We start from the raw sequence: 25,678 nt of genomic DNA, 5'->3' as shown, positions 1-25,678 counted from the left end.
AATGACGTGAAACGTTTCTCTCAATAAACGTCCAGATGAACTGATTCAACTTTCTGTGACTTAATGATTTTTTTTTTATTTTGCCAGTATCTCAATGTTGAACACTCATTAGAGTGTGTGCTGTTCACTTAACATGTCTTCATATGTGCCCACAAGGTACTGAACTTATGTTATGTTCTTTTAAGTGTCTACTGTGCCCAGGCCAGAAGAACACATAGTTCACCTTAACTATTACCAAGGTTACTCCTCCTAAAACAGAACCAACTCCAAATAGAGGTTCTGCTGACCTTTTAAAGTCTTGAGTTGTCTATTTTATGTTTCTGCTTTTAAATAAATGCAGGAGTGTCTTTGTGATTTCGTTCAGTGTTCGACACTCGTTAGAGTGTGCCCTGTTGACTCCTTATAAGTCCCAGTCATCCAGCCTAGCCTGCAGGTTTAACAATACCTCCAATGTTTTCTTAAGTGCCAGCTGTACCCAGGCAAGAGGAACCAGTAACTCCATCACTCTTGGCTAAGGTTACACCACCCAAAACAGAAGCTGTTCCAACTAAAGGTACTGCAGTGATGCTGTTGATACTTAAGCTTATAATTCTTGGGATTAGCAGTACTGTTTTTTTGATCAAGTTTCATGTTCTTTATTTCTTGGCATGTGATATATCAATTTGAATCTATCATTCTAGATTTGTGACTTTCATGTGTCTTAGTGTATAATACATGAATAGTGATCTTTTTGACACATCTTTAGTGATATCTTTTTCAGTGTGCTTAGCACTCGTTAGAGTGTGGTATGCACATTTGGGTTGCTCTTACAAGCATAATCATCCGTATAATCATCTTATAAATTATCATTTCAAGTTGCCCTGGAATCAGAAACATATGTACCAGTCACTGGACCGCCAAGAAAACCACAGGCAGAAACTGGTAAACCTGAGCCAGAAGCACTAAGGTTGCCAAAGCATATCCCTGAGGAACCAAGGTCCGTCCTTCAAGCCCAAAGCTATACTCCAGAGTCAGCTAAGCTACTTCCTGTGACACCTAAAGAGCCACGACTTGTGACCAAGGAACTGAGTGAAGTTACTCAAGTAGTGTCAGAGCCAACTCCTGAAGTCCCAAGTCATGTGTCAGAGTCAGTTAAGCGACTTCCTGTGACACCTGAAGAGCCGCGACTTGTGACTAAGGAACTGAGTGAAGTTACTCAAATAGTGTCAGAGCCAACTCCTGAGGTCCCAAGTCATGTGTCAGAGTCAGTTAAGCGACTTCCTGTGACACCTAAAGACCCACGACTTGTGACTAAGGAACTGAGTGAAGTTACTCACATAGTGTCAGAGCCAACTCCTGAGGTCCCAAGTCATGTGTCAGAGTCAGTTAAGCGACTTCCTGTGACACCTAAAGAGCCACGACTTCTGACTAAGGAACTGATTGAAGTTACTCAAGTAGTGTCAAAGCCAACTCCTGAGGTCTCAAGTCATGTGTCAGAGTCAGCTAAACTACCTCCTGTGACACCTAAAGAGCCACGACTTGTGACTAAGGAACTGAGTGAAGTTACTCAAATAGTGTCAGAGCCAACTCCTGAGGTCCCAAGTCATGTGTCAGAGGCACCCAAGCCAGTCCCTGAATCAGGAACACGTGCCCCTGAGCAGCCAGGGCATGTTCTTCAGACAGCAAAGGCTGTCCAAGAAGCACCTAAGTATGTTCCAGAACCACCAAAGATACAAGAGCCTTTCACAGAGGTACCAAAGAAGTTTCCAGCAGCACCAAAAGCCATCACAGTGGAACCTGAGACAGTCCATCACACAGCAGTACTACCTGATGTTCCTGAAGTACCAAAACAAACACCTCAGGCTCAGAAGCCATCTCCTCAACCACAAGGTAGATATATGTGCAGAGATGATGAACAAGCTGAAAGTGAAGTACTTGGTTGATGATTCACTTTGATCTTTTCAATTTCACTCTTTATGCTTCATGTGTGATTTTTGTTCTGTCTGTCATATCGCAACAGCAAAATTGAAGGAGTTACCACAGGAAAAATTGGCAATAGCTAAACCAAAGCTGGAGCAAGTTACCCATGCTAAAGGTATGCTCAAAGTAAATGTTTCCCAGGGAAACTTTTTATAAATTTAGGACACATTTTCTCTTATTATTTCTAATTTGATTGAGTGCATTTATTTGAGTGCATTATTTACAATAGCGCCCCAGAGAACAGATCAAGTCACTACTGCTGCCAAGTTAGAAGACCAAACTCAACTTAAAGAAGTCCAACAGACAGGTAGTGGTTTATCAGACCCATCCACTTTCAGTCATGAAATAAAGATACCATAAGAATGCTAACAGTTGTGAAATATTTGTGTCCATTTTTGTTTTGTGTTGTCTGTCCTCTTCTTTGTCACCGCTCCATGGTGCAATTCTTGAATCTTGGGTTTTGTCTTGAAAGTGACCCCAATTCATCTGAGCACTGGCCACTGGGAAACAATAGCAGTGACTGAAGACAGAAAGGAATCTTATTTTAGGGAGGGTGTCAGTGGACAGACCTTTCTTGTAGAAGGTGAACATGTGCAACAGGAAGTTAGGACACATGAAAAGATAGATGAACGGATGGAACAAGATGTCTCTTTTAAAAGGAAGACAACACAACAAATGGTGACATCAAAGGAACAGGTTCTTTCACAGCACAGTGAAGATCAGCAGGTTGAAAATAGGCCTGATGAGTATTCCAGATGTGCAGAAAATGTAGTTGAACCACTAGAAGACACTGAGCTAACATGCACACAGTATGAGAGTGTACTGCCAGTGGATACTGAGCCGAAGAAAGTTACAGTTGCTGTCACTTATCGTGATCAAGGCTTCAGTAAAGCGGAAGAAATTGTTGCTCTGAGAGAAGATGTCTCATCTCAAAGGTCTGTGTCTCCCCCTCTTAAGAAAACTGCTCCTCTTTCAACCAAGACAGATGTAACATCTCTACCCAAAATGGCTTTTCCACTCAAGAAAGATACACTGATGTCTAACAAAACCACACAAGACGCTAAACTAAAACAAGTTAAAATACTTGAAATTTACACTGAGGAAATCCCAGGTACAGAAGACAAGTCATGTAAGCAGGTCGTTGGTGATTCAAACATATCCATGCATGCTGAAGTTGTTCAACAAGAACAAACTGCTTCTTCAGTGGAAGATGCTGACCCATGCAGAATTGCTGTTGAAAATAAGGAGGCCACTCCAAAGAGAGCAATTAAGCCTCAGGAAATCACTGATACTAAAGTAGCAGATTCTGTTCAAGAGGAAGTCCCACCTCAGAGATCTGTTTCTCCGCCTCTTGAGAAAAATTATTCACTTCCAACCAAGAAAGACGTAGTTTGTCCACCTAAAACAGCTGTTGCAGTGAAGACAGAAATTGATTCTCCTACTGAGACAGCCACTCCTACTGAGAGAACGGTAGTAGAACATAAAAAACAAGATTCTCTTGAAGAGGAAACTGCACCACCCCTGAAAACTCCTCCATCTGCAAGAGAGGCACCTCCTACAGATGTTATACCTCAGAAGAAAGCTCCTCTTGGGTCAAGAAAGGTTGCCCCTGACCAAGGAATTTCTCCAGTCACAAAAACTGTTCCAAGTCAGTGGGGTGGTTTTCCACCTAAAAACTTAGTCGATCTTGTGCAAGAAGTTTCCTCATCAAAGAAAGAAGAGACTAGAGAGAGAGATGTTTCTCCACCCTGTAAAGCAGCTGTTCCAACTGAGGTCACTGCCCCGCACAATGTTACACTTCCCAAGATGCCCGAAGACAGAGTTACTCCAACTGAAATACCTCCTCCTCCAAAACTAGTTACACCACAGAAAAAAGCCATGCCCCCCAAAGAAGAAACTGGTCCATTAGAAAAAACGGTCTCTCCTTTTAAAGTGTTTCCTTCTGAAACCGTGGTGGCAGTTTTAGCTAAACAGGGATCAGATGAAGAACAGCAAACCACCACAGCTGAACTTCCACCACCAAGAGAAGACAACTGCAGAGCGAAGACAGGAACAGTGAGGACTGAACAGCAGATCCCATTGAAAGGTATTAAGATATTCTTTCTGATCTGATTAGATCAGATTCACATGGTAGTCATAAGTTCAGCCCCTCTTCTAGTTCAGTTTGGAGATGTTAATCTAACATCTCAATCTTCAAATACTCTTGCATATGTCTTATTCTTCATAATAAACAAAGACCTCTTGAATAACAGAAGATACCGTAATGTCTCAAACTAGCAATGGCTCTAAGGAGTGCCTTCTTTATATCTGGGCTCTGGGCTCTTCTTTGAACCTTTCTTAGGTGGTCCATCTGTTGTCTCCTTTGATGTGTTTGTCAAAAAGTCTATTATGTGTTGTTTCTTCTAAAGCAGACCACAGAGTTTCTGCTGACCATGTCCCTGTTTCAGATGATATCACTCCTCAACAAGGTACGCAAAGTACTGAGGAGATGTCTTGGCTTGTCAACACCTTCCATCTTTATATGGGTTGTATGGGTTTTGTTATTTGTTTTTTCCTCCTGTCACTCATTCAGTCCTGCCTTGTCCTCCCCACTCATTCCTGTTCAAATCTATCATATTGTCTTCATGAATATTCTGTCTAATAATTGTTGTTTGTTTCAGTGTGTTGTCATGTCTTGGCTGAACTTGTTGTTGTCTTGGTGGTGACCTTTTGCATCTTTTATTCCCAAGTGTCTCCTCCAGAGAAAAAACCCTCTCCACCAACAACAAAGCCTTCTCCTCCTGGTCCTGCTGCCAAAGTCTCCCCCCCTACAGGTAGTTGGTCAACATATCTGTCTGCTCTTTATAACAGTATTGGCTGAGCAACAGGTGGCCATATTGTTTTTCTTGTTTTTGTTTTTGTTTCGTTTTTTCGTTTTATTGTTTGTCCCTTCCCTGTTGTCTCATTGTTGTCAAAATATCTTTGCTTGTATGTTTGCCAATGATTTATTAAATTAATTGGTGGTGACTTTTGGAATCTTGTTTTTATAAGTCTCACCTCCAGAAAAGAAACCATTTCCACCAACACCAAAGCCCTCAACTCCTCCTGCTCTTACTACCAAAGTCTCCCCTCCTGCAGGTAGTTTGTCTTGTCTGCCTTCTGTGTTAGCTAGCATCGTGTTAGCGCCCATGTTTGTGGAAAATGTTGGTTGTGTTTCAAAGAGAGTTTCTCTTAGTGAAACACAACTTCCTTTGTGTTTGGTCTGCTGTGTTTATTCAAAGCAGTCCACTCTTTTAGGGAGTTTGCCTGACGACTTAAACGTCAGCCAGAATGGTAATTAATTTGGGGTTCTTGTTGCTAAAGTTTCCATAGTGGCGGAGCCACAGGTTGTACCAGTTGAGAAGAAAGTCTCTCCCCCAGCCATAAAGGCTGAACCCTCTCCTGTGACAGAGCAAGCCTCCCCACCTGAAGGTAATATCATGTCTTTAATTGTCCTTCTTATTGCTCTCTTCTATTGTCTGTTGTATTGACTGTCACCTTGAGCATTTCTTATGTGGTTTACAACTGCACTCTTAACCAAAGCAATCAGGGTATTTTTGTGTCTGTTAATTTAATGGCTTGTTTTCCATAGAATCTATTTAGCTAGCTAGAGATTTTTAAGTATGTCACTAGTTTGTCATATAAATGATCATAAAACCTTGAGTGTGCCTGTTCATTTGTACAAGCTAAAATATACCATGACTGTTTGTAAAACATCTCTTGAAGCCTCTTTGGTATATTTACTCCACTAAAGTACTTGTGCAGTGATAAGCACAACATGTGATACTTTCTGCCATCTCAGGAAATCATTCAGTATTAAATGAGATCAAGTTGATGAAGAATTGCACTGACTGCTCTGCTGGAAAACTAGTCAATAGTGTGAGAAAATATTCTTGTGAACAGTAATCGGGAAAGAGAATCATGTAAATGATTTGTATTTCCCACTTCCTTATCCACCTCAAGAACCTACATGTTTTCATGTACAAGCTTAATTTGTCTTTGTAATGGGCAATGCCCATTGCTTTAACACTATTTGTAATTTTGTCTGTGCTAATAATGGTCTCAATCAAATTCTTGCAGACAAGGGGCCAGTTTCAGCACCTGCACCAACTAAAGGTATAATGAATGAGTTCTTCATTAATAAAAAGTAGTACAACTTTGTACATATTTGCTGCATTCTCGTCATAACTAGGAAACAATTTTTGTGTGGAATCTCAGTACTTATTCAGTGAGCTATTATGTGTGATTGTTGGTAATACCTTATGTGTCGAGTTGTGTTACAATGTTCAAAGGAGATGCCGAGTGTCTTGTTTGTATTTAAATTTGCTGTCTGTTTTGTCAAAAACAACAAAACAAAAAGTCTTTCCTACCTCAACAACAGCACCAGCAATGGGTAAAATTCCTATTCAAGAGACAAAAAAACCTGAAGCATCAAAGTTGAAGAGTAGATTCACTGGAATCCCCAAAGAGAAAGAGCCAGAGGTCATAAGGCTAAAGAAGGTTCCAGTGAAACTTCAAGAGCCTGAGAAGGAGGTCATAACTCATAAAGCCGAGGTAAAAAGACATTATGATCCAGAATTGACTGTTCATGGACTTCATGATAGAGATGATCGAGAGATAATAACAGTTGGGAGAATAGAACGAGTATTCACTGCAGAGGAACAGACTGTTCAGTTGGGCTATTTTGAAGAAAGTGAGAGGGTTGAAGTTGCACAAAAAATGGAGACGGTAGGATGGACTAGAACCCTGAAATCACATGCAGTCGAGGAACCCAAGGAGCAAAGTTTAATCAAGAAGAAAACAACTAAATTGCCTAATGTAGAAATGGTGCAAGAATCGACTAAACTGAAGCCATTTGAAAAACGGTTGTTGTCAGAGGAAGAGCCACAAAAAATCAAGTTGAAAAAGGTGCCCACCAAGCCCAAAGAGCCCGAGAAGGAAATCATAACTCATAAAGCAGAGGTAACAAGACAGTATGATGCAGAACTGACAGTCCAAGGAGTTCATGTTAGAGAAGATCGAGAGATAATAACAATTGGGAGAACAGAGTGCGTATTGCCTGCAGAGGAAAAGACATCTGAACTGGACCAGCTGGAGGAAGATGAAAGGGTGGAAATAAAAGATGAGAAAACACAAACAAAAAAAACTAAACTTTCAAAAGATATGGAGCCTGAACCAGGTTTGACAAAGAAGACTATTAAAAAATTACCAAAAAGCGAAGAGGAGAAAGAAATTGTTAACCTGAAACCATTTGAAAAGCATGCAAAATCGGAGACTGTTGAACCACCAAAAACTAAGAAAGAAAGTGAGGCAAAGAAAGATGGTGAACTAATACCATACAGGCAAGGTGGGACACCACAGAAGGAACAACCCACTAGTGCTCTAAGAGGACCAAAAGATGAGCCCACTCCTCTCCCCAAGATCCCTGACACAATTCCTGATATTACAAAAGACCAGGAGATTGCACCCAAGAAGAAGGTTGATAAAAGTTCAAAAGATGAAGAACCAGTAGATGCTGACAAGTTGCGCGCAAAGTCTAAAATCACATTCCCAGCAAATGAAGATAAGGAGCAGGTTGTATTGAAGCCTTTCACGAAGGTCCCCAGAGCTGAAGAAATGTCAGAATCTATAGCTGAGGAGGACAAGAAATCTATGGAAACCAAAGCACTCAGCCATACTCCAAGAGATGAAACTCCTAAAGAGCCAAAGGGGCTGCAGCTTAAAAAAGTGGAAAGAACAGGAACTCCTAAGATGGAAGCTGAAAAGCCAAAGGACAATGATATAGAGCCAGCTTTTGACTCCAAAAGACCCATACCTCCTCCAAGGGAGAAAGAAGAAGCACCACAGACAGAAGCACAAGAAAAGGGGAGAGAAATGCGACAGGAACATGTGGTGAGCATGAAGAAAGGTGTGGAACTGAAAAAGACCCCTTCACCAAGAGTAGATAAGGGAAAGGAAAAAGAGGAAGTAGCCTTAAAGCCTGTGGAACAGTTCAAGAAGGTTGAGCTGAAAAAGACCCCATCACCCAAGGCTGATAAACCAAAGCCTAAAGAACTGGAGTCATTTCCCATCGAGAAAAAGCCAAGTGTTGAAAAAGTCAAAAGGATTCCCAAAACGGTTTCACCCAAAGACTCCGATGAAGCTGTAACTCTCAAAAAGGAAAATGAGAAAGTAGCCTTAAAGCCTGTGGAACAGTTCAAGAAGGTTGAGCTGAAAAAGACCCCATCACCCAAGGCTGATAAACCAAAGCTTAAAGAACTGGAGTCATTTCCCATCGAGAAAAAGCCAAGTGTTGAACAAGTCAAAAGGATTCCCAAAACGGTTTCACCCAAAGACTCCGATGAAGTTGTAACTCTCAAAAAGGAAAATGAGAAAGTAGCCTTAAAGCCTGTGGAACAGTTCAAGAAGGTTGAGCTGAAAAAGACCCCATCACCCAAGGCTGATAAATCAAAGCCTAAAGAACTGGAGTCATTTCCCATCGAGAAAAAGCCAAGTATTGAAAAAGTCAAAAGGATTCCCAAAACAGTTTCACCCAAAGACTCCACTGAAGCTGTAACTCTCAAAAAGGTCCCTAAGAAGCCATCACTAGAGGAGAAGGCTATAGAACCAGTTAAGGTACCAGTGAAGCTTGGGAAAGGCAAAATTCCCATGATGAAGGAGGTTTCTCCTGGAGCTGTGCAACTCAGAAAAGTCTCCACCCAGCCTGAGGAGGAGGTCTTTGAAGAGGAGTATGGAGCCCAGGTGGAGGAAGAAGAGGAGGCCTGGAGCTGGGAGCTGGTTTCACAGGAGGACTGGGAAGGAGAAGGAGAGGATGGTGCAATGGAGACTCCAGGAATGCCTGGTGGCAAAAAAGGTGAGGTGAAAGCCACTGAACTCTCCAACCAACGAGCCTGGAGCCCATTTCATCCTGCCATAGATGACCCATCTAATCTTCATCCACTTCCTCATTTAATGATCTGATGCACCCATCTATCCATTGCTTCAACCACCCGTCCATTATTCTAATATATCCCGTGTGACATCATTCATCCATGCAGCTATTTATCATTAGCATTCCATTTTCTTCTTTTTGTTCATTTAGATGTCTGTCTCAGTTATGTCAGTGTCCATTTGATTTTGAGTGTCTCTTGAAATCACTGTTAATGGTGTTCAGTGGGACACTTAGCTCTATAAATCATCTTGTATCTAGTTATGTTCCTTGTCCCACTAATCATTCATTTGTCTGGGTTTAATCACATTGTCTTCATCTCCTTCATTCATTGCAGTGTGTGTTATATGTTGGTCCATTCAGCTTTGTTAATTTTGGATGTGAACAACATTTCTTAAAGAAGCAGCATGTTTCCTGTCAGCTATCATCTCCTTCCATCGTATCTTGGTTTCTGGTGCCACATTTATGCTTCAGAAAACTCTTCAAACGTAGAAGAAATCTCATCCTGTTGTTTTCTGTCCAGATGGAAAGCCAACAGAGGAGCCACCCAAAGGCAGAGGCAGGGGATTTGGGGGTGAGATTACGCTCTTAGCTCCCAGTGAACACGCTTCTCAAATATTGTTTGTCAAGTGTGTCAGTTGTGGTCAACTTTTCATTTTATATCCTTTAATCTTATTTCTCTTTTAACACTTGTAAGATCTTAAACATTCAATTGTTTAGGTCTGATTCTTCACTGTCATCATCATCATCGTCATATATGAAGTAATACATTTTTTTAAAATAATTTGTTTCTTCTTGGCTTTGCAGCAAGACAAACCCCATCTCCTGGTGATGGTGGCAGGGGAAGGGGCCTGAGGCCTGGTGGAAAAGGCCCATCACCACCAGAGGATCCTTTCGGAGGATTCAAACTGAAAGCTGTTCCTCTGAAGTTCATTAAGAAACTCCAAGACATTGTGTTAAAGGAGGCTGAGTCCATTGGCTCATCTGCTGTGTTTGACTGTGAGGTCTCACCCTCCACCGCTATAACTTCATGGATGAAGGATGGCAGCAACCTCCGTGAGAGCCCCAAGCACAAATTCACCTCTGATGGCAAAGATCGTAAGCTGAACATTATTGATGTCCAGCTGTCTGATACTGGTGAATACACCTGTGTGGCTAAGAATGCTGGCAAGGAAGTACAGTGCTCAGCTAAGCTCATTGTTGAAGGTAAACTGACTACTTTTAATTTTTGCCAACTTTTTGATGTTGCCCAAAGTAAATTATGAATAATGCATGGTTTCCTTGTGTTGCAGAGCTGCCTGTGAAATGGGTAAAGGAATTGGAAGAGGAGACCTCATGCATAAAAGGACAGCCAATGTACCTGACGTGTGAATTGAATAAAGAGAGAGATGTGGTTTGGAAGAGGAATGGTGAGGTCCTGAAGAAGAAGGCTGGCAAGGTGGCCATTAATATCATTGGATTGCAGCACGCAGTGACCATCCAGAACTCCACTGAGGAAGATGCTGGAGTCTACACATGTGAAGTGGCTGCTCAAGAAGATGTTAAGACGACAACCAACGTAAAAGTGATTGGTGAGCAGATGACAGCACCTGGTAGAGCTTGTGTTGCATTTTAAAGTTTGATCATCTCGGACATAATACAGCGGACTTTAATTTTGTTTAAACTTTGCCTCCTAACAGAAATCATCAAAGACTGGATTGTGAAACCACTGAGAGATCAACACGTCAAACCCAAAGCAGCCGCCACCTTCAAATGTGAGCTCTTCAAGGACACTCCCAACTGGAAGTGGCTCAAAGGAGAGAATGAGATTACGCCTTCTGATAAGGTGGAGATAAAGAAGGATGGAAAGGACATGACTCTTACCGTCAATAACTGCCAGCCTGATGATGTAGCGGAATATACCTTTGTGGTTGAGGACCGGAAATACTCAGCTAAGCTTACCCTTGGAGGTTGGTTATACACACACAACCAGAAAATAATATTGAAAATTAGTAAGATTGTGTGTCCTTGAATTGAAGTCGTGGGGCAGGAAACTTAAAATGTAATGTGTTTCATCTTTGTGAATTAATGATGCAATACGCCCTAATTACACTTTTCTCCTGCAGAGCGTGAGGCTGAGATTCTGAAACCTCTTGCCAGCATAGAGGTGGTTGAGAAAGAGGAAGCCAACTTTGATACTGAGATCTCTGAGGAGGACGTGGCTGGAGAATGGAAACTCAGGGGCCAAGTTCTGACAAGGTCACCGGTAAGACATGTTAAACCACATAACGGCCACTGGCCGGATTTGCTTTTCAGTTTTGCCTGTTTTTAATCGGAAAGTTCTTTCATTGTTCCTTCATCTGTGCAGACTGTTCTGAGCATTCATGTACATTTATTTGTATTTCAACAAATGCAAGTAATAATGACCACTTCAGATTTGAGTAAAAATCATTTAATTTTTTTTTTTTTTTTGCTCTCTCTTAGATGTGTGACATCCGGGCTGAGGGTGCGAAACGTTTCCTCACTCTGAAGAACGTTCAGCTGGACCAGGCTGGTGAAGTGTCCTACCAGGCTCTGAACGCCGTCACCAGCGCTGTGCTAACAGTCAAAGGTGCGCAACTGACAGAAATAGTCCTGAGTTCCATTATTGTCTGTGTGCTCTGAATGATTTGCCTTTGTGCTGGAGGGACGGGGGTTGCAGAGTGAATAAGGTAAGAACGGCAAAGGATGTGTTGACTTTGTGAGTAACTGCTTATTATTCACACCTCACAGAAATTGAAATGGGCTTTACTGTCCCGCTGAAGGATGTTTCTGTGCCTGAAAAGAAACAGGCTAAATTTGAATGCACCATCACAAAAGATGTGCCTAAGGTCATGTGGTTGAGGGGATCTGACATCATCACCCCAGGCCCTAAATATGACATCATTGATGATGGAAAGAAGCACATGCTAATTATAAATGGCTGTGAGTTTGATGATGAGGCACAGTACACTATTGAAGTTCTTGGCCAAAAATCGAGTGCTCAACTGACAGTGGAGGGTAAGTATTGGGCAATAAAACATCTTCAGTTCCCGTTCCTCCTCCGGAGGATCATCATATCGTTCCTTTGTTGTTTATATTGATGGATGCACTCTATGTTAACGGATGCATGGTTTTGTATGTGGCCATTTTGTGTACCCACCTGCTGTATTCCAGGCATGAGGCTCAAATTCGTCCAGCTACTGCAGGACCAAACAGTGAAAGAAGGTAAAACGGTTCGATTTGAGCTCGAGCTCACTCATGAGAATATTCCCGTGGTTTGGTATCGAAATGAAGTCAAACTCCACGTGAGCAGAACGGTGCTCACCCATGTTGATGGAAAGAAACATACGCTAGAAATGAGGATGTTGACTCTAGATGATACCTGCCAGATTAAGGCAGAGGCAAAAGGAATTTACTCAATGGCCAAACTGACGGTCATAGGTAACTGACATCAGTCCTTTTCTTTTATTCCTTCTTTCCATTTTGTCCCCATACCCTTGTCATGTGCCCGAGGAGAGAATGTACGTCTGCCTGTATTAACTGCCGGAACTTTGTGCCCCGTTTCAGAGGGAGACGCTGTCTTCATTGTGAAGCTGCAGGATTACACCGCTACAGAGAAGGATGAGGTCCTTCTGGAGTGTGAACTCAGCAAAGACGTCCCTGTCATGTGGTATCACAATGAGAAGGAGATCATTGCCTCCAAGATGGTGGTGATGAAGTCTGAGGGCACACGCAGGGTTCTGAACCTTAAGAAAGTGGAGGATAAAGATAAAGGAACATATGTATGTGATTGTGGAACAGACAAGACCATGGCCAAGGTGAACATTGAAGGTGAGACTGAAAAACAAGAGAAATTAACAGCAAAAATGCAGTCTCTTTAAACCAGCAATACTACGCACCAGTTTAGGAAGATAGAATTACTTCAATTATCTTTAAATAAGTACAACAATTCTGAACAAAAGCTAAATAACCGCTGTATTTCCCAGACTACATGTTGCGTTGAGGTATAAAAAACATGTTGCGAGGAGAAAAACACATGTACATTGCTTCGGTGCATGAGTCGCATTTCTGTGGTGGTGCAGTATTTTAAGCTGAGCCACAAGTCAAGTCAAGTTTATTTAGGTAGCACATTTAAAACGACCACAGTTGAACCAAATGCCTCACAAGCTTAAAATACAATATAAAATAAGTGACACATATGAATATAAAAATATATGTAAAAAGACATATTAAAATAAAGAAATTAAAATGTAAACAATAAAACATGAGAGTAAAAGTATATTTCCACAATAAAATCACGGTGTCAAGCTCAACTTGAATTGAATGCCAGCGAGAAGAGGTAGGTCTTTAACCAAGATTTAAAAGTCTCTAGGGTCTGGGCAGATCTTATAGAGTGTACTTACCAACTTACCAGTATACTGGTAAGTTGTTCCAGAGATCAGGGGCAGCTACTGCAAAGGCTCTGTCGCCCCTATTCTTAAGCCTGGATCTCGCAAGATTAAACAGTTTCACCTAGTGATTTAGAATGCAGTGTATTAGGGGCGTCCGGGTGGCGGGGCGGTCTATTCCGTTGCCTACCAACACGGGACTTGCCGGTTCGAATCCCCGTGTTACCTCCGGCTTGGTCGGGCGTCCCTACAGACACAGTTGGCTGTGTCTGCGGGTGGGAAGCCGGATGTGGGTATGTGTCCTGGTTGCTGCACTAGCGCCTCCTCTGGTCGGTCGGGGCGTCTGTGCGGGGGGGAACTGGGGGGAATAGTGTGGCCCTTCCATGCGCTACATCCCCCTGGTGAAACTCCTCACTGTCAGGTGAAAAGAAGCGGCTGGTGACTCCACATGTATGGGAGGAGGCATGTGGTAGTCTGCAGCCCTCCCCGGATCAGCAGAGGGGGTGGAGCAGAGACCAGGAAGAAAGACTTGGAAGAGTGGGGTAATTGGCCAAGTACAATTGGGGAGAAAAAGGGGGAAAATCCAAAGAAAAAAAGAATGCAGTGTAGTCATCCGACAGCATTACATGATGCTGCTTTGCAGTATTTGCAGTAGAAGTCCCAGGACCAGCCAGACGAGTAAAAAAACAGCAGCTGAGTCCGGGAAGTACGGTAATCTGCTCAGTTTTGCTGTCCAAGGATGCTTTGAGGGAGTATTTCCATTTTTGAAAAGTTTGTTTCTGATTTTTCAATCGTAGCTCGTGACATCAAGTTGGTTCGCCCGATGTATGGCGTGGAGCTGTTTGATGGAGAGACTGCTCGGTTCGAGGTGGAGATCTCTGAGGATGATGTTCATGGCCAGTGGAAACTTAATGGAGAAGTCCTGAATCCCTCTCCTGTAAGTTCCTCGTCAGCTGATCAGCAAAACAACGCAATATTTTATATCTAGGACCGTTTCAGTCCAGATACTATGGGTGATATAACATTGTACTGTCTTTGTCTCTGTTACCCTTGTTTTAATGTGCGATGTCACACGCTTCATGCTGTTTCTTCAATCTGCTGTTGACAGGATGTTGACATTGTGGAGGAGGGCGGGAAGCACACGCTGATCTTGTACAACTGCAAAGTGTCCCAGACAGGCGAGGTAGCATACTCTGCTGCCAATGCCAAGTGTTCTGCTAACCTGAAGGTCAAAGGTAAATGTAGACCTGCTTCATCGTGTCAGTCTGCCCTCCACTGGTGTCCTTTAAACATAACACATACTTTGCTAAAATCAACATTTTATAGCTCATTGGTCTTAAAAAGATTGCCTTCAGGTCATTTAGAAAGAGTGGCTAAAGAAGGAGTCCTTTATTCCACATGGAGGCAGTAACAGCTGTGTTGAGTTTCCTGACATCTGCGTGTAGGACCACACAGTTCTCAGTACGTCTTGCTCTTTTCAACATGGCCTCGTCTCTTCCAGAACTTCCTCTCAACTTCCTCACACCACTGAGTGACGTGCATGTATATGAGAAGGATGAGGCGAGGTTCGAGGTGGAGGTGTCCCGAGCGGCCAAGAGCGTTCGCTGGCTGAAGGGCTCTCAGGAGCTGGAGAATGATGAAAAGTACGAGATCATCCATGAGGGGAACATGCACACTCTGATGATCAGATCAGCTGTTTATGACGATGAGGCCAAGTACATATTTGAGGCTGAGGACAAGAGAACAACTGGCAAGCTCATCATCCAAGGTAACTGATGACGAGGACATTTACCAGAATATTCCATTTCAAAGCTTCAGTTGTGTATAGAGTACCCTAAGAAACAACAAAAATTCAGTTGATAAAATAATAATTACAAAAATGTCAATATATAAAGAGAACTCAAAACAAACAATTTGATAATATATTCAGGAACATATAGATATATATGTGTAAAATAAAGAGGAATTTCACCACTCATCATGTGCCCATCCGAAAAGTACTGACAGTATATATTGTCTATTAAAATTTGAGCTGTTTTGGTGTAACTCATATTTCCAAAAAAAACAGTCTTTCCCTATTCAGAGAGCCTGTCCCACAGTTACTACATGTACCAGCAAGCCAGTTACTACATGTACCAGCAAGCCAGTTACTACATGTACCAGCAAGCCAGTTACTACATGTACCATCAAACCAGTTACTACATGTACCAGCAAGCCAGTTACTACATGCACCATCAAACCAGTTACTACATGCATCAGCAAGCCAGTTACTACATGCACCATCAAACCAGTTACTACATGTACCAGCAAGCCAGTTACTACATGTACCATCAAGCCAGTTACTACATGCACGAACAAACCAGTTACTACATGTACCAGCAAGCCAGTTACTACATGTACCATCAAACCAGTTACTACATGTACCAGCAAGCCAGCTACTACATGCATCAGCAAGCCAGTTACTACATGTACCAGCAAGCCAGTTACTACATGCACGATCAAACCAGTTACTACATGTACCAGCAAGCCAGTTACTACATGCACGATCAAACCAGTTACTACATGTACCAGCAAGCCAGTTACTACATGCACCATCAAACCAGTTACTACATGTACCAGCAAGCCAGTTACTACATGCACCATCAAACCAGTTACTACATGTACCAGCAAGCCAGTTACTACATGCACCAGCAAGCAAGTTACTACATGTACCAGCAAGCCAGTTACTACATGCACCAGCAAGCCAGTTACTACATGTACCAGCGAGCCAGTTACTACATGTACCAGCAAACCAGTTACTACAAGCACCAGCAAGCCAGTTACTACATGCACCATCAAACCAGTTACCACATGTACCAGCGAGCCAGTTACTACATGCACCAGCAAGCCAGTTACTACATGTACCAGCGAGCCAGTTACTAGATCTACCAGCGAGCCAGTTACTACATGTACCATCAAGCAACTTACTACATGTACCAGCGAGCCAGTTACTACATGTACCAGCGAGCCAGTTACTACATGTACCAGCGAGCCAGTTACTACATGCACCAGCGAGCCAGTTACTACATGTACCAGCGAGCCAGTTACTACATGTACCAGCGAGCCAGTTACTACATGCACCATCAAACCAGTTACTACATGTACCAGCAAGCCAGTTACCACATGCACCCACAAGCCAGTTACTACATGTACCAGCAAGCCAGTTACTACATGTACCATCAAACCAGTTACCACATGCACCCACAAGCCAGTTACTACATGTACCAGCGAGCCAGTTACTACATGTACCAGCGAGCCAGTTACTACATGTATCAGCGAGCCAGTTACTACATGCACCATCAAACCAGTTACTACATGTACCAGCAAGCCAGTTACCACATGCACCCACAAGCCAGTTACTACATGTACCAGCGAGCCAGTTACTCCATGTACCAGCGAGCCAGTTACTACATGTACCATCAAACCAGTTACCACATGCACCCACAAGCCAGTTACTACATGTACCAGCGAGCCAGTTACTCCATGTACCAGCGAGCCAGTTACTACATGTACCAGCGAGCCAGTTACTACATGTACCAGCGAGCCAGTTACTACATGTACCAGCGAGCCAGTTACTACATGTACCAGCGAGCCAGTTACTACATGTACCAGCGAGCCAGTTACTACATGTATCAGCGAGCCAGTTACTACATGTACCATCAAGCACCTTACTACATGTATCAGCGAGCCAGTTACTACATGCACCATCAAACCAGTTACCACATGTACCAGCAAGCCAGTTACCACATGCACCCACAAGCCAGTTACTACATGTACCAGCGAGCGAGTTACTACATGTACCAGCGAGCCAGTTACTACATGTACCATCAAGCACCTTACTACATGTATCAGCGAGCCAGTTACTACATGCACCATCAAACCAGTTACCACATGTACCAGCAAGCCAGTTACCACATGCACCCACAAGCCAGTTACTACATGTACCAGCGAGCCAGTTACTCCATGTACCAGCGAGCCAGTTACTACATGTACCATCAAACCAGTTACCACATGCACCCACAAGCCAGTTACTACATGTACCAGCGAGCCAGTTACTACATGCACCATCAAACCAGTTACCACATGTACCAGCAAGCCAGTTACCACATGCACCCACAAGCCAGTTACTACATGTACCAGCGAGCGAGTTACTACATGTACCAGCGAGCCAGTTACTACATGTACCATCAAGCACCTTACTACATGTATCAGCGAGCCAGTTACTACATGCACCATCAAACCAGTTACCACATGTACCAGCAAGCCAGTTACCACATGCACCCACAAGCCAGTTACTACATGTACCAGCGAGCCAGTTACTCCATGTACCAGCGAGCCAGTTACTACATGTACCAGCGAGCCAGTTACTACATGTACCAGCGAGCCAGTTACTACATGTACCAGCGAGCCAGTTACTACATGTACCAGCGAGCCAGTTACTACATGTACCATCAAGCACCTTACTACATGTATCAGCGAGCCAGTTACTACATGTACCATCAAGCACCTTACTACATGTATCAGCGAGCCAGTTACTACATGCACCATCAAACCAGTTACCACATGTACCAGCAAGCCAGTTACCACATGCACCCACAAGCCAGTTACTACATGTACCAGCGAGCCAGTTACTGCATGTACCAGCGAGCCAGTTACTACATGTACCAGCGAGCCAGTTACTACATGTACCAGCGAGCCAGTTACTACATGTACCAGCGAGCCAGTTACTACATGTACCAGCGAGCCAGTTACTACATGTACCATCAAGCCAGTTACTACATGTACCAGCGAGCCAGTTACTACATGTACCAGCGAGCCAGTTACTACATGTACCAGCGAGCCATGCTGGGACAGGTTGCACATGAACACCAGCAGTCTGGAGGCTCCTGGCAGCTCGCCGTAACCGTCTGTACCACTACGTCAGTGGTAGCCTCCACCTCACTGCTGGATACGATAATAAATTAAGAAATACACAGAGAAATAGAGGAATAAATACACGTGAAATTAATTCTGAAAATGAATAGAAATAATATGGGGAAAAGCATAAAAACTCTTTTTCACACTAATTTATACTTCTAGAACATTTACAGATTTATCAACAATGTATTTTTGAATATATAAATTCAAATTGTGTTTTTAGTTGCTCTTTATATTTATTAATCTATTGTAGGCACTCACAGTTTTCATAAACGCATGTATAAACATAAATATATAGCTTTGCATCCGTACTTTCTTTTACTGAAAAGCCAGCCCATGCGGTTAAAAGTTTATTTAAGGCAGATGTTAAATCCCTGTAGACAAAAGAAAAAACTCTGCTCCTAAATCGCTTTCAGAGGCTGTGCCTTTTCTCCAGTTTCAGAGAAACAAGGAGCCCTCCATTTGCAAAAAAAACAAAACAAAATGATATACAAACTAGATATATATAGCTTTTATATATATATATATATATATATATATATATATATACATAGCTTTTTTTCAGAAACCATCAATGGTGTTGATAAAAGTGCTCAACAAATGAGGAGTGGAATATTAATGTTTTATAATATAATAATATCATGTAATATATAGTATACATAATATTTAAAATATATAATATAATATATTAATATTATTCCTCTTAATATCCTTATATATATACATATATATATATATGTTGAGTCTTCAGATGTACATCTCTTATTGCCCGTGGTCTTCCCTGCTGACAGGTATTCGCCTGGAGTTTGTCAAGCCTATCAAGGATGTGACGGTAAAGGAACGTGAGACAGCAGAGTTCAGTATTGAACTCTCACACGAGGACATCCAGGTTGCCTGGTACAAGAATGATGTTCGTCTGCACCCCAGCAAGGTCGTCCACATGTCGGATCAGGGCAAGATCCACACCCTGGCCTTCAAGGAGGTCACCATCGATGACACATCCATGATCAAGGTGGAGGCCATGGGCAAGACTGTGACAGCCATGCTTACTGTCATCGGTTAGTACGCCAATATTTCTGTCTTCCAGAGAAACACAAAAACCCTGCTTGGTAGGTTCAGACCATTCAAAGCAAGGTGGGATCTCGGCACCTGGTCCGTCAGACATCTTGAACCTCTGTTGTTTACAGGCGTGAAGATGTGGCGGATAGCACAATTTAAGAAATCCTCTGCACACTGCTTCTGAAAAACATCTCAAGTGTTTGTCCTGCCGTCGTCAGTACACGGACTTTCCTCGGGGCACAAGTGCTCACGCTCATGTTTCAGTTAGTTTGGCGGGTGAAAGGTTAAATAGTTTGTCAGTTTATTGTGGCAGGGGACAAAACAATCTACCGCTCCACTGATTTGGTCCAAAAATGAAATCTGTCATTGATTTGCAGAGGGAGACCTATACTTCACCTCTAAGCTGCAGAACTACACTGCTGTGGAGAAGGACGAGGTGAAGCTGGTCTGTGAACTGAGCAAGGCAGTAGCCGAGGTCAAATGGTTCAAAGATGGTAAAGAAATCACTCCCTCCAAGAATATTCTCATCCAGTCTGATGGCAAGAAGCGCATCCTGACGGTGAAGAGGGCAGAAAAGAGCAATATTGGAGCCTACACCTGTGACTGTGGCTCTGACAAGACCACGGCTAACCTGAACATCGAAGGTAATGCTTCTGGGCAACTCTGAGATCTAGCACTTCAGGGACTTAGCTGATTCCCTTTTTAACGGAAGAGTTTATGTCCTGTCTGACTGAGCTCATTAATGAACCTCTCTTCTGTCCCTCTTCAGAGCGGGACATTAAGGTGCTGCGTCCGCTGTACAGCGTGGAGGTAACAGAGACTGAGACAGCCAAGTTCGAGACAGAAATCTCTGAGGAGGAAGTCCATGGTAACTGGAAACTGAAAGGAGAGGCTCTCCGCCAGTCTGCCGTGAGTGAGCTTTGTTTTATTGAATGTTAAAAATGTACTGGAGGACTTGTCTTGATGCACGCTCAATAATCCAGGTAAGAACATCCCGGAAGGTTGAACCACTTCCTCTGAGCACAACGTTTACTGACAGAAACGTTTCATCATCATCTCAGTGACCTCTTCATTCTCCCCTGACTGCAGGTGTCCCCACCCTTATAAACAATACAGTGACTGCAGGTGTCCCCACCCTTATAAACAATACAGTGACTGCAGGTGTCCCCACCCTTATAAACAATACAGTGACTGCAGGTATCCCCACCCTTATAAACAATACAGTGGCTGCAGGTACCCCACCCTTATAAACAATACAGTGACTGCAGGTGTCCCCACCCTTATAAACAATACAGTGACTGCAGGTGTCCCCACCCTTATAAACAATACAGTGACTGCAGGTGTCCCCACCCTTATAAACAATACAGTGACTGCAGGTGTCCCCACCCTTATAAACAACACAGTGACTGCAGGTGTCCCCACCCTTATAAACAACACAGTGACTGCAGGTGTCCCCACCCTTATAAACAATACAGTGGTATAACCACCCAAACCAACCATCAGTTTCATATGCAAATAAGGGTGTGACCATCAACCAACGTCACAGTGGCCTTGTGTACTGTTCACAGAGGACTGGGGAATAGTTGCATCACTAGGGCTGCACAATATATCGAAAATTTACCTTCATCGCGATATCAACAAGCGTGATATACGTACCACAAAAGACTGCTTGAACTATGACAAACGGTATATGCAGTTTGTGTTGACTTCAGTGCCCCCTCCTGGAAAAAAGCCGGTAGTGTCACTTTGCTGATTGCGCCTCAGTAACAACAAACTATAATGTAAAAAATAAAATTGAAACATCAGTTACTCACTCTGTAAAACTGGTAAGACATCAGTTTTAAATGGAGACTGTTACATCATCATGTATACTATAAACTCCTAGTAGCTGCTATATTTAAATAGGCCTCCTAGATGTTGTGTTAAAGTGATGGAGAAGCTGCGTTGCCATGCAACCAAGTTGGTGGTATTTGTTCATTGTTGTATAGCGGCTGTAGCCAGGTGCATTTTGTTCAATTAAACCATGTTGCTGGAATGGAAATAATGCATGTCATGTGTTTATTCAGTGTGCACAGGCTGTTCATAGGCTGTTCATTGTCTGGGGTCTGTGTTAGCAGTAAACCTGAAGCAGAAAGACATTAAAACTGTATACGTCAATATTTGTTTATTTATCGTGAGTCAGATTGTCATCGCAATATTCAACAACGTTATGGCATATCGCATGTTTTCCTAATATCGTGCAGCCCTAGCAATCGCAGCATTGTAAAATGGTGACAGATGTACTCTTAGCCCCCACCCCCCACCCCCCCTCGGGTCAGGGATGGTCATTCCCTCTCACATAGATGGCCTCTTTGACTCCCCGTTCAAACCAGCGTTCCTCCCTATCAAGGATGTGCACATCCTCATGCTTGAAAGAGTGGCCACTGGCCTGTAGATGGTGTAGACTGTGGAGTCCTGGCCTGTAGATGATGTAGACTGTGGAGTCCTGGCCTGTAGATGGTGTAGACTGTGGAGTCCTGGTCTGTTGACTGTGGAGTCCTGGTCTGTACATGGTGTAGACTGTGGAGTCCTGGCCTGTAGATGATGTAGACTGTGGAGTCCTGGTCTGTACATGGTGTAGACTGTGGAGTCCTGGCCTGTAGATGGTGTAGACTGTGGAGTCCTGGCCTGTACATGGTGTAGACTGTGGAGTCCTGGCCTGTAGATGGTGTAGACTGTGGAGTCCTGGCCTGTAGATGGTGTAGACTGTGGAGTCCTGGTCTGTAGACTGTGGAGTCCTGGCCTGTACATGGTGTAGACTGTGGAGTCCTGGCCTGTAGATGGTGTAGACTGTGGAGTCCTGGCCTGTAGATGGTGTAGACTGTGGAGTCCTGGCCTGACGTGTTAGCTCTCCTGTGTTGTGCCATCCTCTCGACCAGCATCTGTTTAGTTTCCCCGATGTACAAGTCACAACAATACTCCTGGCACTTAACAGCTACACCACATTGCTCTGTTTACAGTTGGAAACTAGTTAATGGTCACACTCATATTTGCATGTGAAACTGGTCGTCAGTTTGGGTGGTTGTGCCACTGTATTGTTTGTAAGGGCGGGATACCTGCAGTCAGGTGAGACTGAAGAGGTCACTGAGATGATGATGAAATGTTTCTGTCGTGTCCAGATGAACTGATTCAACTTTCTGGGATACTGGAAGACTTGTTAGGAATGTGCACCGCTAGTAGAGAATTCCCATTGTAAGCTCAGGTTTGCCATTTTTCTGAAGAAGAAACAACATGGGAACGATTCAGTTTGGACAAAGACACCTAAGGATATTTAAGCATAATCTTAATTGTGTAAGACTACATGTACTTGAGCCGATTCCAAAGCCAAACGTTTGGTGTTCCTGTCTTCGTGTTGTCTAGGATGTGGAGATGAAGGAGGAGGGCACCAAGCACCTGCTGATCCTCTACAATGTCCGTATGGACATGGCAGGAGCTGTGGACTTCTCTGCAGCTAATGCTAAATCTGCAGCCCAGCTCAGAGTCAAAGGTTAGATTTTTTTTCTCTTTCACAATTTGATTTTTAAAAAATCCGCATCAGTAAATGCCTTGTTTTTGTTAAAAAAGCTTCTGTATATTCTTTCAGATTAGTTTTATTATTTCCCAGCTGAGTTATAATCTTCTCTGCAGTTTAGCTGTAGGAAACACTAATACGCTGTTGTCTCCTCATTTATTACCTCGCACGTATAAGTTAGGAGACACAAGCCTTACTGTTTTCTTTGTTGACCAAAACCAGTGTCTCTGTCTCTGCTGGAGCTTACAGCCAATCAGGTTGACCGGCTATTTTAAAGCCCCAACACCTTATCTAGAGTGGCTAGTCTGTGATTGGTGGGTCAGCATTGTGTCTCCCTCTAAATCTCCCTTTTCGGCAGATACATGTAAAGAACATTCTCAGCAGGCAAGAAAGTAGGCCAACCCAGCCAAGTTCTGCCCTGTTTCCTCAGTCAGGGTTACTCAGCAGAGTTGCTCTGCTGGTTGGATGATAGTCAGAGACTGGTGCGGAAGCTAACGTCGTCTTCTACTTCATTCCCAGCCCGTAGCATTGGTCTGCTAAGGCCTCTGAAGGACGTCACAGTGACTGCTGGGGAGACGGCAACCTTCGAATGTGATCTGTCCTACGAAGGCATTGTTGTGGAATGGTTCGTTGGAGGACAGAAGATGGAAGCAAGTGACAGGGTGAGGACAACAACATACAATATAGTGTAAATTAATACAACATGGTTTCCACTGGCCACACAGTACATTTTGATATTTGCACATATTAAGAGATTATCATACAGTCCCACTCACAGGGTTGGTTGAAGCGTTTTGTCACGGAATATCAGAGCTTACCTTCCCAATCCAAGCATATCTAGTTCATATCTAGACAGGGATGAGTTAGGTCTGTTTCATATCACTGGTTCATTATTAACTGTTAAAGCTGAAGAAGTGTGGTGTCTACAGAGTTCTGTTGGCTGAGGGGCTTTCTACATATAAGGGCCTGGTCACAGTTGGGGTCTAGCTGCTGAAGATAACAGTTGACTGTCCCATCATGCTCTGCATTTCTTTGGTTATTTATAACACTGTCAAGAGTTGGTGGTGACCAGAAGACTTGTATTCATGGAGAATGGTGGAGATTTCTTTACAATAAAAATGACAAGGAAAAAAGTACAGAGCAAACCAAGTAACAACATGCAGTTTTCCGTCATGCTCTTGTGCTTCACTGATGTCGTTAAAATAAGGTTACTGGTAGACTCATAGTGATCTGCTTATCCCATAGTGAGACGGCTCACACATGCTACTCAGAGAACTGGGGTTATGGAAGTAACCTGAAGTTTTCAGTCATGTTCTTGTACTTCATTTATATTTTTGAAATGAGGTTACTGGTAGACTCTGAGTAGTTTGTAGTGAAACTAAAAGTAATGAATAAAGATAAATCAATTAATTAGTCACTGAATGAATGAATGAAAGTAGTGTCATAAAGGATTGTGTTGCTGTGATTGGGTCAGGTGGTTACCCGGGCTGAGGGCAGGGCTCATGCTCTGACTGTCAGAGATGTCAAGCTGTCAGAGGCTGGCGAGGTCCAACTCACCGCCAAGGACTTCCAGACCACGGCTCAGCTCACTGTCAGGGGTAAGATGGAGATGTGCTGCAAAAACAACACTGGTAAAACCAGGTCAGGTTATTTTTCACAGTCACACCAGAGAGGTGGCTCATATGGAGACATTGAAGAGATTTATTTCCTGTATGTTCAGTACAGCTAATGGATTTGTGTTTTGAGACTTTTCTGCACAAAATGGAAGTTTATATTTCTCTCCTACTTTAATTTCAAGTTTTATCAGATTATTCCATCCATGACAGAGATGTCTTTATTGGTCTGTTGTGCTGTTTGCCACCCAGAGCCTCCTGTGGAGTTCACCAAGCCTCTGGAGGACCAGACGGTTGAAGAGGAGGCCACTGCTACTCTGGAGTGTGAAGTGTCCAGAGAGAACGCTGAGGTTTGTTGGTTCAGAGACGGACAGGAGATCCGCAAAACTAAGAAGTATGACATGATCGCCGATGGCCGCAAGAGAGCGCTCATCATCCATGACTGCGCTCCAGACGATGCCAAGATGTACACTTGTGATGCGAAGGAGTTCAAAACCTCCTGCTTCCTGGATGTTCAGCGTGAGTCCGAACCCCAACCAGAATAAATGGCTTTATGGTGTTTGTGACTGTTAGGTCACTTTAAATTGTTCCTCACAGTGACGGCCTGGTAACCGGGGATGGGGATTTAAAAGATGTGTCAGTGTAGGGTAAAATACTGCCAGATGTTGGAAAATAAGTATGACTATAATAGACTCTATATAACGGTCCAATATTGTGTATCAATCACGCTCCCCACAGTTCCTCATGTTGAGTTCACTAAGCCGCTCCATGATGTGGAAGTTGGAGAGAAGGAATCCGCCAGGTTCGAATGTGAAGTGTCTCGTGAGTCTGCTAAGGTAGGCCCTGTTTCAGACCAGCAGCTTTAAAAATACAAGAGCACAGCTTGGCTGAATAAATCACATCAACAAGCAGGTTAATCTGATTTTATTAACATGATGAGGGGAGTAGACATTAAGTTGAAGATGTTCGGGGCGTGCGGGTGGCATATCGGTCTATTCTGTTGCTTACCAACACGGGCTCGCCAGTTCGAATCCCCGTGTTACCTCCAGCTTGGTCAGGCGTCCCTACAGACACAATTGGCCGTGTCTGTGGATGGGTATGTGGGTATGTATCCTGGTTGCTACACTAGCGCCTCCTCTGGTTGGTCGGGGTGCCTGTTCAGGGGGAGGGAGAACTGGGGGAATAGCGTGATCCTCCCACCCCCTGG

At 43.4% G+C, this 25,678-nt stretch overlaps 1 protein-coding gene across 1 annotated transcript in view; it reads left to right on the top strand.

The window, feature by feature from the left end:
* The window catches only part of LOC130120436 (titin-like), a 236,549-nt gene that overhangs the window by 78,855 nt on the left and 132,016 nt on the right, over positions 1 to 25,678 (top strand). Inside the window, 22 exon segments of the mRNA XM_056288972.1 lie at positions 856 to 1,730; positions 4,368 to 4,427; positions 7,399 to 8,830; positions 9,713 to 10,111; positions 10,198 to 10,476; positions 10,585 to 10,854; positions 11,011 to 11,150; positions 11,369 to 11,495; positions 11,657 to 11,923; positions 12,080 to 12,346; positions 12,473 to 12,736; positions 14,091 to 14,230; positions 14,402 to 14,528; positions 14,795 to 15,061; positions 19,041 to 19,307; positions 19,686 to 19,952; positions 20,078 to 20,217; positions 22,708 to 22,834; positions 23,378 to 23,520; positions 24,333 to 24,456; positions 24,724 to 24,990; positions 25,210 to 25,307. Of these exon segments, the coding sequence (XP_056144947.1) occupies positions 856 to 1,730; positions 4,368 to 4,427; positions 7,399 to 8,830; positions 9,713 to 10,111; positions 10,198 to 10,476; positions 10,585 to 10,854; positions 11,011 to 11,150; positions 11,369 to 11,495; positions 11,657 to 11,923; positions 12,080 to 12,346; positions 12,473 to 12,736; positions 14,091 to 14,230; positions 14,402 to 14,528; positions 14,795 to 15,061; positions 19,041 to 19,307; positions 19,686 to 19,952; positions 20,078 to 20,217; positions 22,708 to 22,834; positions 23,378 to 23,520; positions 24,333 to 24,456; positions 24,724 to 24,990; positions 25,210 to 25,307 (6,347 nt within the window).

The sequence above is a fragment of the Lampris incognitus genome, chromosome 11 (assembly GCF_029633865.1).
Source record: "Lampris incognitus isolate fLamInc1 chromosome 11, fLamInc1.hap2, whole genome shotgun sequence".
NCBI lineage: Eukaryota > Metazoa > Chordata > Actinopteri > Lampriformes > Lampridae > Lampris > Lampris incognitus.
Note: the sequence above shows the minus strand (reverse complement) of the source record. Positions and strands in the feature narration are given on the sequence as shown.